Source organism: Papilio polytes, unplaced genomic scaffold (genome assembly GCF_000836215.1).
Source record: "Papilio polytes unplaced genomic scaffold, Ppol_1.0 DF822622.1, whole genome shotgun sequence".
NCBI classification, from domain to species: Eukaryota; Metazoa; Arthropoda; class Insecta; order Lepidoptera; family Papilionidae; genus Papilio; species Papilio polytes.
The window spans coordinates 36183-47993 of NW_013526582.1; the positions used below are offsets into that span (position 1 = coordinate 36183).

The 11811-nt window shown below is 35.7% G+C and overlaps 2 protein-coding genes across 5 annotated transcripts in view; one reads left to right on the plus strand and one right to left on the minus strand.

Annotated features, from left to right (window-relative positions):
- LOC106105935 overlaps window positions 1-5656 on the plus strand; it is a 41658-nt gene extending 36002 nt beyond the window's left edge. For 2 of the 4 annotated variants that reach the window (XM_013286425.1, XM_013286427.1), the window contains exons 33-38: window positions 189-275; window positions 976-1084; window positions 1828-2801; window positions 3620-3719; window positions 4755-4868; window positions 5383-5655. In XM_013286425.1, coding sequence (XP_013141879.1) covers window positions 189-275; window positions 976-1084; window positions 1828-2801; window positions 3620-3719; window positions 4755-4868; window positions 5383-5549 — 1551 coding nt within the window. In that variant the 3' untranslated portion in view covers window positions 5550-5655. Of the gene's footprint in view, window positions 1-188; window positions 276-975; window positions 1085-1827; window positions 2802-3619; window positions 3720-4117; window positions 4232-4754; window positions 4869-5382 lie in introns of those variants that run through there. The other 2 variants (XM_013286426.1, XM_013286428.1) reach the window with 2 other exon arrangements.
- A 3848-nt stretch (window positions 5657-9504) lies between these two features.
- Window positions 9505-11811, minus strand: part of LOC106105978 (nucleosome-remodeling factor subunit BPTF) — a 15208-nt gene continuing 12901 nt past the window's right edge. Inside the window, exons 17-18 of the mRNA XM_013286496.1 lie at window positions 10962-11070; window positions 9505-10411 (exon numbers count right to left, since the gene is read on the minus strand). Coding sequence (XP_013141950.1) covers window positions 10247-10411; window positions 10962-11070 — 274 coding nt within the window. The 3' untranslated portion in view covers window positions 9505-10246. The remainder of the gene's footprint in view (window positions 10412-10961; window positions 11071-11811) is intronic.

Here is an 11811-nt window from a genome sequence, read left to right on the forward strand (position 1 = left end):
CACATAAAGAGGATGTTTCCCCTTCCTGTGTATCTTCTCGCCCTTCCAATACACATTCTCTTCCCATTCCTCTTAAGAAAAGGATGGAAAGGGACTAGATTTAAGCAATCTTTTTAATTTTGTTTTCTTTTAAAACCTTAAAACCAGTTTTTTTTTCTTGTATATTTTACTATTTTCCCGTATTTCAGGTGGCGGATTTAAAACTACCCCCCGGTATAACTTTGACCAGAGTTCAGCCAAACGAGAAGAAGGAAACTCCACCTATTAACTCTGTGGTAAGAAACTATTTAAGATATATTATAACTAGCCTATAGTGGTATTAGAGGATGTAGTTTCACCGGGCGGTGAAATAAACCACTATATAATAATAAAACAGTTTATTGTTTCACGCACACGGATACAAGTTAAGACGTACACGTAAACAATATAAACAATGTAAACACGTAAACAAAATGGCGGGCGAGAGGGCAAACGAGCGAGGTGTCAGCACAGTGTAGCAGCGCGAGGCGACTGTTGGCCGGCCGGCGCGGCGCGGTGCATGATTCCGCATTTCGGACATTTTGCGTCCGCGCCGCGGGCGGCGCTCTGTAGCGCGTTGCAATTGTATATATAAATGTGGAGTGTGCGTGTTTGTTTGTACGTGTATAATATTTTATTTTGTATGTGAATATATGAGATGTGTTTTGAGTATGTGATGTTGTGTTGTGAATGTGTGTGAGTGAATGTTATATAATAAATAAATGTAGTGTAATATATAAATAGATAGAAAATTAAATAAATAGATAAGTACACTACAAGCCTTTCGCCCGCAACTGCGTTCGCGTGGAATTTAAAAAAGCAAAAATAAGTAGCCTAAGTGTTCTTCCAGAATTTCTACGAGATCTGTTCAGAAGTTTAGGCTACAAACTCTAATTTCCATCCATCTATATGTTCGCATTTAAAGTAATTTTTTTTATTTGTTTTTTTTTATTCCAGCCGTTATGGCGTTGTTCTGAGTTATCGGCGCAGCCCACCCCGCCTCCGCGTCCGCCGCCGCTTATTAATGCGGACCCCGCACATGCGACCTTCACAACACAACTGCCAGGTAATATATATTACTAGCTGTTCCCGCGCGGCTTCATTCGCATGAAATTATCAAAATTTTATTTTATTGTTTACATTTGTCAAATTATCAATAGCAAATGTCAAAATGACATGACAGGACACACTTTGGCAATCTTGCTTCCTTGATGTTGGCAGCAACTTATGGTCTCTTTCCCACATTAGGGTTTTTATCCAAAATATTTACCCCATAAGTTTAATGGCGTTAAATATATAGCCTAAAGCGTGACGTAAGTGTAGGGATTTTTATTAAAAAATTGAATTCAAAAATATGCTGTGATTGCTGACATCTTAGGCAACAAAGTGTGTGTTTACGCTTTATTATATTAGTACAAAAAAAAAACATTCACTATAGAAAAATAATTAACTTTCCCCCGTACCTCAATCTGCATGGAATAAAAAAGTGAGTAGCCTATGTGTTCTTCCAGACTATCCTCTACATCTGTACCAAATTTCATCAAAATCTGTTCGGCCGTTTAGGCTACAAACTCTAACAAACATCCATTTATAATATTAGTATGATTAGCTGTTCCTCGTGACTTAGTACGCGAGAAATTAAAAAATAATAAAAAAAACGAAGCCTATTTCACTAAGTAATAATGTAGCTTTTTAATGTAAGAATTAAAGTTATATAATGTCATATGAGTGAAACCGCATGGAAACAGTTAGTTTATTATATAAATAAACCTAAAATATCCTATATAATGTAAATAACTTTTTTTCCAGAACCACCGAAAACCATCATAGTACCCGACCCAACGCCAATACCGATACAGAACGTTGGTAAATCCAAGAAATCCAAAAAGAAAGCCAAAAAGGCCAACGAGAATGACACCAAACAGGATGGTGCCAAAATGGTGACATTACGGAACCCAATGTTCCATCCCAATCTACCAACGGTACAAATAACCAATGCACCGAAGAAACCAGAAATACATATACCAGAACCGATACCAATGCCACCAACACCTTGCCAAGCGACGATAACACCAACTTCCAATGGAATGTATACCATCAGAAACCCGTTAATGTCCATAATGCATCAGCAAAGCCTAATGGGGGTGAGGAACCCAGCCCCGCAGAACCAAACATTGTTCACACAACCGCAATACACATATGTCAATCCAAATGTATACAATCCGGTTCAAAACCAGAACCAGAACCAGAACCAATACGTTTTAGAGCAACCGAGGAACTCACCGAAGAATCATGAATCAGAATTACAGAATAGAATATTAAATCTAACGAATTTTTCACAGAAAAGTGATGGTTATTCGTTATTTAGTACACCAGAAGCAACGCAACAGAGAAGTTTTCTATCACCGGAGTACTATGAGGAGAGTAAACCGGTGGTTTCACCTAACCCGATAGGAACCAGACCGAATACAGAAAGAAGTTTCGAGAATGAATCTTTATTCTCCAATCCGATACGTCCGGAACCGATTGGAACTCCAAGGAATGATGAATTCAAAGGAAGTTTGTACACACCGTTCGGACAGGAAGATAGAAATGTGTTCAGAAATGCGTTGTTTAGTGATAAAAGTGAAAATAGTGTGAATGTGTGTAAACCGCAGGAAGTTGGAATGTCAAATATAACAAACGGTGACTCTCTACCATATTTCCAACGGCTTCGGGTTGGCTCTAAGTTGAACAGTGAAGTTACTATACATCATGTGACTGAATCTAAGTTTTATAAACAGGTGAGTTATTTGGAATATATAACTAGTGTTCACACGTGACTTTGTTCACAGTTAGCTTGTCACTCCAGAGAATAACAACCAATGTGCTTCTAGATAGGCAGTTCAGATATCTATATATTCTATATCGTACTTATAGCTTACATATAATAAAATTGGAGTGTCTGTCTGTGATATAATAATAATAAAAGTATTATTTATGTATTTTATGTTATTACTAGCTTTCACCCGCGACTGTCCGCGTGGTATTAAAAAAACAAAACCAAATAGTCTGTGTTCTTCCAGACTATCCTCTACATCTATACCAAATTTCATTGAAATCCGTTCAGCCGTTTGTTAGGCAACAAACTCTAACAAACATCCATCCATCCATCTAAATTTTCACATTTATAATATTAGTATGATATAAGTAATTTATATTAGTATGTGTATAAATATATATTTATTTTATTTATATATAAAAGCCAGCCGGACGGAGACAAAATAACTTTAAAAAGGAAATAATAATAAATCAGTTCCAAAACACATTGCAACATAATGCAATTGAACAACAAAAAAATACAAACAAGAAAAAAACAAACTAACCATTAACAATCAAGTGAAAAATTCTAGATTTCGGGAAGATGATGTATTTGCGTTGCTAATAACGAAAAAAGTATTACAAAAAATTTTGTCTATCTGTCTGTCCGCATGCGTTTGTTCCGGGTAATCTCCGTAACCTCTGGGCCTATTTCGACCGGACTTTCACTGGAGGGTAGCTGACATAGACCCGCATGTTATAGGCTACTTTTTTTTAATTTAATAAAACATTTTGTATACAGGATGGTTCACAAATGGATGAAGTACGCGGAGATGAGTCTCTCTTCTCGCGTCGCTCGCCGCCCGCGTGGCCGGACACCCTGTACGCACACAACCATACTGGTGAGTAACATTATGACGACACTAGCTTTCGCCCGTGACTCCGTCTGTGCGGAATGAAAAAAAACAAAAGCGAGTAGCCTATGTGTTCTTCCAGACTATCTTCTACGTCTATGTCAAATTTCATCGGAATCCGTTCAGCCGTTTAGGCTACAAACTCTAACAAATATCCATATAAACTTTCGCATTTATAATATTAGTAAGATATGATATCTTCCAATCGTTGTTTTAATATTTTAAACGTAAATAACTTCTTAAAAACCGCATTTCATATTAAAGAGTTTAATTTTTCGTTTTCTTTAACAAAAAAATAATTAAAAAAAATTGGTGGCGGGTTTTTATTGTTTTTTTTTTTCGCGATTTTTTAATTTTTTCTTTTTTTTTCTCCCCATCCCTTATAGAAATGTTATGAAACACGGTGGTTCAGAGGATGTTCGGAAGGCGAAGGAAAACAGAGAAATAACATAGACGGAAACACAAATATAGTTGATTATAAATAAATTAGTTGAAAGATTTTTTTGTTTTTTTTTTTCATTTTTTTTAAAGTTTTAAAGTTAGCTGTAAAATATTCCAGAGACATCTTAAAATCTCTATTCCCACTACTATTTCGAAGGTTTTAATCGTTTTTCTATTATTTCGAATATTAGGAGTCAAAAAAATTAAAAAAATATAAAAAAAACATTTTATCCTTCGTTATCGTTCTAAAAATCGCTATATGACAGCAAAAAAACCTACAATGGACGTGAGATTTTGAAATTAAAAAAATAATTAAAAAGTCCGAATACTGGCCATATTTTTTTCTTCTCTAAATCTTCTATTTGATGTTTTTGAGTATATTATACTAGCTGTTGCTCGCGATTTCGTCCCCATGGAATTAAAAAAATAGAAAAAAAGATTTTTTACTTAACGATAGGGTAACTTTAATGGTGCAATATTTTTTTAATCTCTTTATAATATTAGTATAGATTACAGTCAGGTTTTTGTTTGAAGTTAATCATAAATGTCTCTGGTTATACCATGACCTCATCCCCTACCCAGGCATCTCAACCCCCTGCTCGCCAGGGGACTTCGACAACGGGACGATTTCACCCTCTCCTCCTAACGACGACGGCCCCGGCGCTATAGGGGAGGGGGCGCCACATTCAAGACATGGTATGTATCAAAAAGCTAGCCTTAAGTATTCCTTTTAAGTGGCCCTTTACTCCTTACCTTCTCTACCACTGGGGTTACTCAAACTTCCTCTAATATACTCATTTCGTATCTCACTAATAGTGGTAGAGCCCGCTTTAACATCTTCACTGTAGGGCTCTCAGCAATACCACGACCACACAGACAGGCGGGAAGTGGAAGCAATTCCGCGTACTAATGAGTGGTCCTGGAGGCCTAATTTTAGTCCCTTTCCCATTCCACCCTTTTCTTAAGAGGAAAGGATGGAAAGGAAAAGTGGATTTGACGGTTTTGTCGCATAGAAAGGGGCAATGTCCTCTTTATGTGCGTCTCCGTCAATGATGGGTAGGCAGCGCTGCAATTGCGAATGTTTATAGCAGCGGTCGCTTTACATTTCGGTGGATTCAGGCCGCTTGCTCGTTTGCCAACTTGTATTATATAAAAAAAATCTTGTGTCGCTTAGTATAGATATTTGATTATCAAAGTATATTTTTTTCAGATAACAACGTGTTTTATCCGGACCGTACTATAACTAACCTCTCGGCTTTAGAAGCAGCTGAGAGGGAGATAGAATCTTTTAAACGATTCGACTTTTATTTCGAACCTCCCCGACATAAGCCGCGTGTGACCCTCGATGTTAGCGCCCTTAGACCTGGACATAAGTGAATAATGCAAGACTTTAAAAAATAACAACTTTTAAAAAAAATAGTAACTTTTAAAAAAATAATGACTTTTAAAAATATTTTAAAGGTTTTAAAAATCGGATCCAAATGTTTTTATGCTTGATAGTTGTCTGGATATAATTTTTAAATCGCAATTTAAGTTTTAATTTGTTAAAAAACATTATAATATTGAATTTACAAATTGTTATTATTTGATTAAAGAGATTCCATTAAAGTAACAGTCAAAAGAAATGAGAAATTTATCTACTAACTGGCTGAAAATATAATTTATGATTTATACTGAAATCATAATCTTAAGGGCCAGTTCCACTGGCTGAGACTCAGATAGCTTAAAAATAACGTCACATAAGGGAAAAAAATCAGATTTCCGTCACATTTTGCACTCGATTGTAGCAATTTACAATTTGGTGGGACAGGCCCTTAGTAGTTTCAGTGTTACATGTCTATATGTCTACTTATGTAATATTTTTTAAAGGTTTATTGCTGATTTCTATTGAATTTAATTTTACGTAAATATATTGAAATAAGAAAGGTATATAAGCATACTGTATTTGAAAATCTAACACGCCTTTGAAAATCTCACAATTTTTAAATTTAAAATTTGTCCTAATTTTGATATATAACAGAGTTTAATTATTTATTATTTAAAACTAGCTGTTCCCTTGCGAATTCATCCGCGTGGAATTACAAAATTTTTATTTTATTGTACAAATGTCAAATTGACATGACATGATGGCAACCTTCCTTGATGTTGGCAGCAACTTATGGTCTCTCTCCCACGTTAGGGTTTTTATCCAAAATATTTACCCCCTAAATTTAATGGCGTGAGAATGTATAGCCTCAAGCGTGACGCAAGTGTAGGGCTTTTTATTAAAAAAAAATTATTATTCAAAAACATGCTGCTGACATCTCAGGCAACAAAGAAGTGTGTGTTTACGCTTTATTATAATAGTATAGACAATATTTCGTTTTCAAACATCCAAGTCGTGTTTTAAATAATTGCCATATAAAATAATTTCGAAATTCAGATAACGGATATAGACGGTTAAAAATTACTAGAATACCACGTAAATATGTGGATTTTAAACTTGGACCCATTTTCTTCCCCTTTATATGAAAAGGATGGGAAGAGAACGTGGATTTGATTGTGGAGACATAGGAAGGCGAAATATCCTCTTTTGCGCCTCTGTCGATTAAGGGTAGACAACGCACCACTATTACGAATGTCTATGGGCAGTCGCTTTGCCAGTTTGGCGAATATTTATGATATTAAAAAAAAACACAAAAATGCAAGACATTTCTAAAATTATGAGAAAACGATATCAAAATCATGTTAAAAAAAGTTAATTAAACACAGAATTTGCGACACAAGGAATTGACACTGACAGTTGACTGTCAAACTGACGTAACTGTCAAATATATTGACGTTTGTAAATATTTAAAGTATAGTCCGACTAAGTTATCTGACCCGGTGACTTAAGGATTAATGTCATGAAGTAACACGTCACGTCAAATCTAGCTGTAGTTCACGTGAAATTAATAAATAGTAAAAAATATAGCCTATGTTGAAAGAAAACTTGAATAAGCCCAGTAGTTTTTGAGTTATTTCAATAAATAACTCAAAAACTACTCAACATATATTGATATCCAAAAATATATAAGATATTTTAATAAATAACTCACAAACTACTGGACATATATTGATATGCAAAAATACAATTTTTTCCTTTTTATAATAGTATATAGGCAGAAAATATGACACGAGAGATCTGGAGATAGTCATAGTTTGACTCTCACCGGGTCAAATGAGTTGGTCTAAGTGTAAGAGCTAGTAACGATTTTTGAATCTATGTATAATTTCCGATTTAAAATACAGATTAGCTGAATTCCTAGTTAATAATTATTCAGTAATTAGTTGAATCGCTTCATATGCTTAGTCTGACCTCTATAGACGTGAAGGTCAAACACGAATTACGAGATGCAAAAATAAATTGTAACTCGTATAATTTTAATTAATCTATAGATTTAGATCTAACATGAAAATTTACAATATACAGTATTAAAAAAAATTGTTTTAACTATCAAGTTATGTCGATTGTAAATTTTCGTGGTTAATTCGCTTCTTGATAATTTTAGCTTCGTATTAAAACTGCCAGATTAGTTGTTTCTTATAACGTCAATGGCGTTAATATAAGCACAAAAATCGCTTATTAGATTACGGAATTAGTACTGGACTGCGTTACTAGCTCGGAAGAGCGCTTTTCGCTTTAAAGCGCCCACACTTGACTAAATTATCGCAGAACTGTTTAGTCTCGCTTTGATAATGCACTATTAGTTGTCCAACTAAACAGTTGAGGCAGCAATAGACAGTCGATATGCGATAATTTGGTCAAAAATGTGCGCTTGCTCTTATTTCCCTCGCTAATGTCACTTAAGACAGTAATGCCTAGGCAAATTGTAAACATATAACCGTATTATCGAATATAAAAGTGACTTTTTCTGCTTAATGTTTGAAAATGTCACTTATTTTTGCGTTTTGTAATTTCCCTAGGCAAATTTGTCGAGTAAAACGAACGCAACACTGTAATGCCTAGGCAAATTGTAAACATATTTCGAATAAAAAAGTGACTTTTTTGTCGTAATGGTTGCAAATGTCACTCTTTTTTGAGTTTTGTAATTTCCCTAGGCAAATTTGTCAAGTAAAACGAACGCAACACTGTAATGCCTAGGCAAATTGTAATCATATTTCGAATATAAAAGTGACGTTATCGTCATAATTATTGTCACTCTTTTTTTGCGTTTTGTAATTTCCCTAGGCAATTATGTCGAGTAAAACGAACGCAAAACATCCCAGTAAAGACCTTTGATATATTTCGTCGCAAATTGTATAAATGTTTTTCTTTATGTAAGCGGTAATAATTAGTCACAAAGGTAATTGATGTGCAAATAAACATTATGAAAATGGAAATCTGTTTTATTTACGTTGTGTTCACAAATCCCTTTCCTTTTAAACCAACAGAGATAATGTTACAATTAAATAAAACAAAAACAGACTATCCTCTAAACAATAACTCTAAACTACCACAGATTTTTTGGTCAAAAATATGTTTGACCATTATCTCCAAAGTTGTTTTGTTTGGACGCTAGAGGGCACTAGAGATTGCTTATTTTACATTTATTAAAATATCTCGAAAAGGCTTTTTTTATTTATATTGCAACCAGTTTTCTATTAAACTACAGCTCTGTGAAACATACTATATGTTTACACAGTCGATGCAAATTTTTTATGTTCATCAAAACAAAACTTTGAAAAACAAACAGTCTTGGACCTAGAGTCGCGGGCGATAGCTAGTATGAAAAAATTAGCAAAAGCAACTTTGTATAGAGGTAAATTTGACCAAATAATCATATTTCCGACCAAAGAATTTGGTAGTCCATTGTACACGTGTTCACACCTGTATAATTATAATGCGTCAGATATGTGCCGGTATAAGGCTATTTCAGCCAACGGCGGATCCAGGGGGGTTCATGTCCCCCCCTGAACTGGTTGGTCAAGAGCTTGACAAAATATATTTACTTTTAGACAATTTATTTAATTGTTACTGTCGCTTTAAACTCAGAGCGACACTTCTCGGCAGGACTTAAGATGCGCGCCAAATCCATACTTCTAGTGACATTGACAGCTGTCAGCTAGGGACATGACGTTTATGCCGATAATCTAGAGTTGCGCCAATTCTACAGCACGGTACTAATTTTGTTCTTAACATTACATATTTTGTCATGCTCTTGACTTGACCACGACTCCTGGCGCCAAAACTGGATCTACCCTTGATTTCTTCGCTTGCAAGTCATAGAAAAAAAATCGTCAAGAATATCGACACTTTTTGACATTAATTGTATCACTTCAGTCGAATTTCAGGTTAAAATAAAACAATTGCTTAATTAAAAATGTTTTATTCTTAAACTAAATCAACAATCTAATATTAGATCAGATACAAACAGTTTTATGTATTTTTGCATTTCGTTTGAATGAAATTTTGTACTTGTAACAGATAATGCTTTATTATTATGTTTCATGTCACATTAATATAATATATTGAATAGTTTTTAGAGAGTTTTTTTTGAGTTTGAGTTCCTTAGTGTTGAGTGTCGAGTGTTTATTGTGTCAGAGATTACTAGAGTAGTCAACATCACTAGTGTAGTCAAAGAACTTACTAACATGGTCAACAAAACATATAAAATTGGAAGCTAGATTTTTTGTTTTTCCATTACTATTACCGATTTTGCATTAAATATAGTTTTTTCGGGAGGTTTGGAAAAATCATGATTTTAAGGGTTAAAAGGTAGCTGATGTTAGCTAGTGCAGTCAAAGAGGTCGTTGGTGTTACAGATCTCTAGAGTTGTCAGAGAAGTCATTAGCGTAGTCAAAGAAAGCTATTGTAGTCATCATCATATCAGATATCGCTAGTGTAAGCCTTGGAGTTCTTGAGTGTTGAGTGTTGTAGTTTATTGTGTCAGAGATTGCTAGTATAGTCAAAGGTCGAGTTAACTAGTGTAATTATAGCTAATGTTTCGACTGAGTTCGGTAGTGTTGAGTGTTGTAGTGTAGTGTATGAGAGTTGTGTGGTGTTCAGCGGTGTTGTGTGATGTTCAGTAGTGTTGAGTGTTGATGTGTGGTGTTCAGTGGTGTCGCTTGGCGGGCTGCGGCGAGTCGGTGTGTGGTAGTGGCTGCGGGGTGCGCGGCGCGCGAGGCGGGAGGGGCGCGCGTCGCTTGCGGCGGGGGGGAGCGGACACGAGCCCCGCGTGCGCTTGTGCAGCCACCAACATACCTAGTTGACATTGAGCCTGGAATTGTAAATAAACGGTTTATACTAATAAAAAAAGAGATTATGACTGCTACCATTGTTTTCTTTAAATTAGTTAAACCTAGCTGTACGAGGTCCATGAGACCCTGTACGTGTTTGTATGGATATTACTTAACACTTATCTTGGAGGGGTACATTTAGGAGGGGTACATTATACCTCCCACATGTGTATCGTGATGTATTGTACTACGTTTCGTCTGATGAGTGTCGGAGGCCTAATTTTAGTCCCTTTCTCTATCCATTCTTTTCTTAAGAGGAAAGGATGGGTAGGAAAAGTGGATTTGACGGTGGAGACGCGTAGGAAAGGGAAATGTCCTCTTTATGTGCGTCTCCGTCAATGAAGGGTAGGCAGCGCTGCAATTGCGGAGGTTTATGTGCAGTCGCTTTCCATTTAGGTGGATTCAGGCCGCTTGCTCGTTTGCCACCTTATGTTATAAAAAAACCCGTACGTGAACATGAACATGGGGGACATGAACCGGGGACATGAACCCCCCTGGATGTAGGGGTGCATTAGACCCCATGCTACATACCTCCTCGTGCATATGCATGGCCATGGAGTGCACGCTGTGCTCGCTGCTGTTGTACATAAGCGCGTTAGATAACATCAATAATACGTCGCGTTCAAACTCAGCTGTTGTACTGAAAAATAATAATTCAATTAGCAAATATTGAGTACGAGCTGTTGCCCGCGACTTCGTCCGCGTGGTATTAGAAAACATACGAACTATATAAATAAAAAAGAGCTACGTATCCCGGGAACCGGACAATTCTCTGGGATGAAGCTTATCCCATGTGTACTCCACACTTTGTTTTATATCTGTGACAAATTTCAATAAGATATGTTGAACCGTTGCAGAATGATCGAGTAAACATTAAAAAACTAAATTAATGAATCCCACGGGAACCATAATTATTCCCGGGATAAAAAGTAGCCTATGTGTTGTACCAGACTATGCTCTAAACCTGTGCCAAATTTCATTGAGATCCGTTCAGCAGTTTAGGCTACAAACTCTAACAAACATCCATCTAAACTTTCACATTTATAATATTAGTAAGATAGTAAGATTAAAAGGGAGGTCCATGTACTAGGGGACAGAGATTAAATATGACCATAGGGATATACTTTGACCACAAAAGTTTATTCGGACCACAAAGATTAATTTGGAATAAAAGCTTACTTGGACTAAAGATATTCATTTGGACCACATGGAATTACTCGAATCTTAGGATAGACCACAGAAGTGTATTTGGACCACAAAGATTAATTTGGAATAAAAGCTTACTTGGACAAAGATATTCATTTGGACCACATGGAATTACTCGAGTCTTAGGATAGACCACAGAAGTATATTTGGACCACAAAGATTAATTTGGAACATA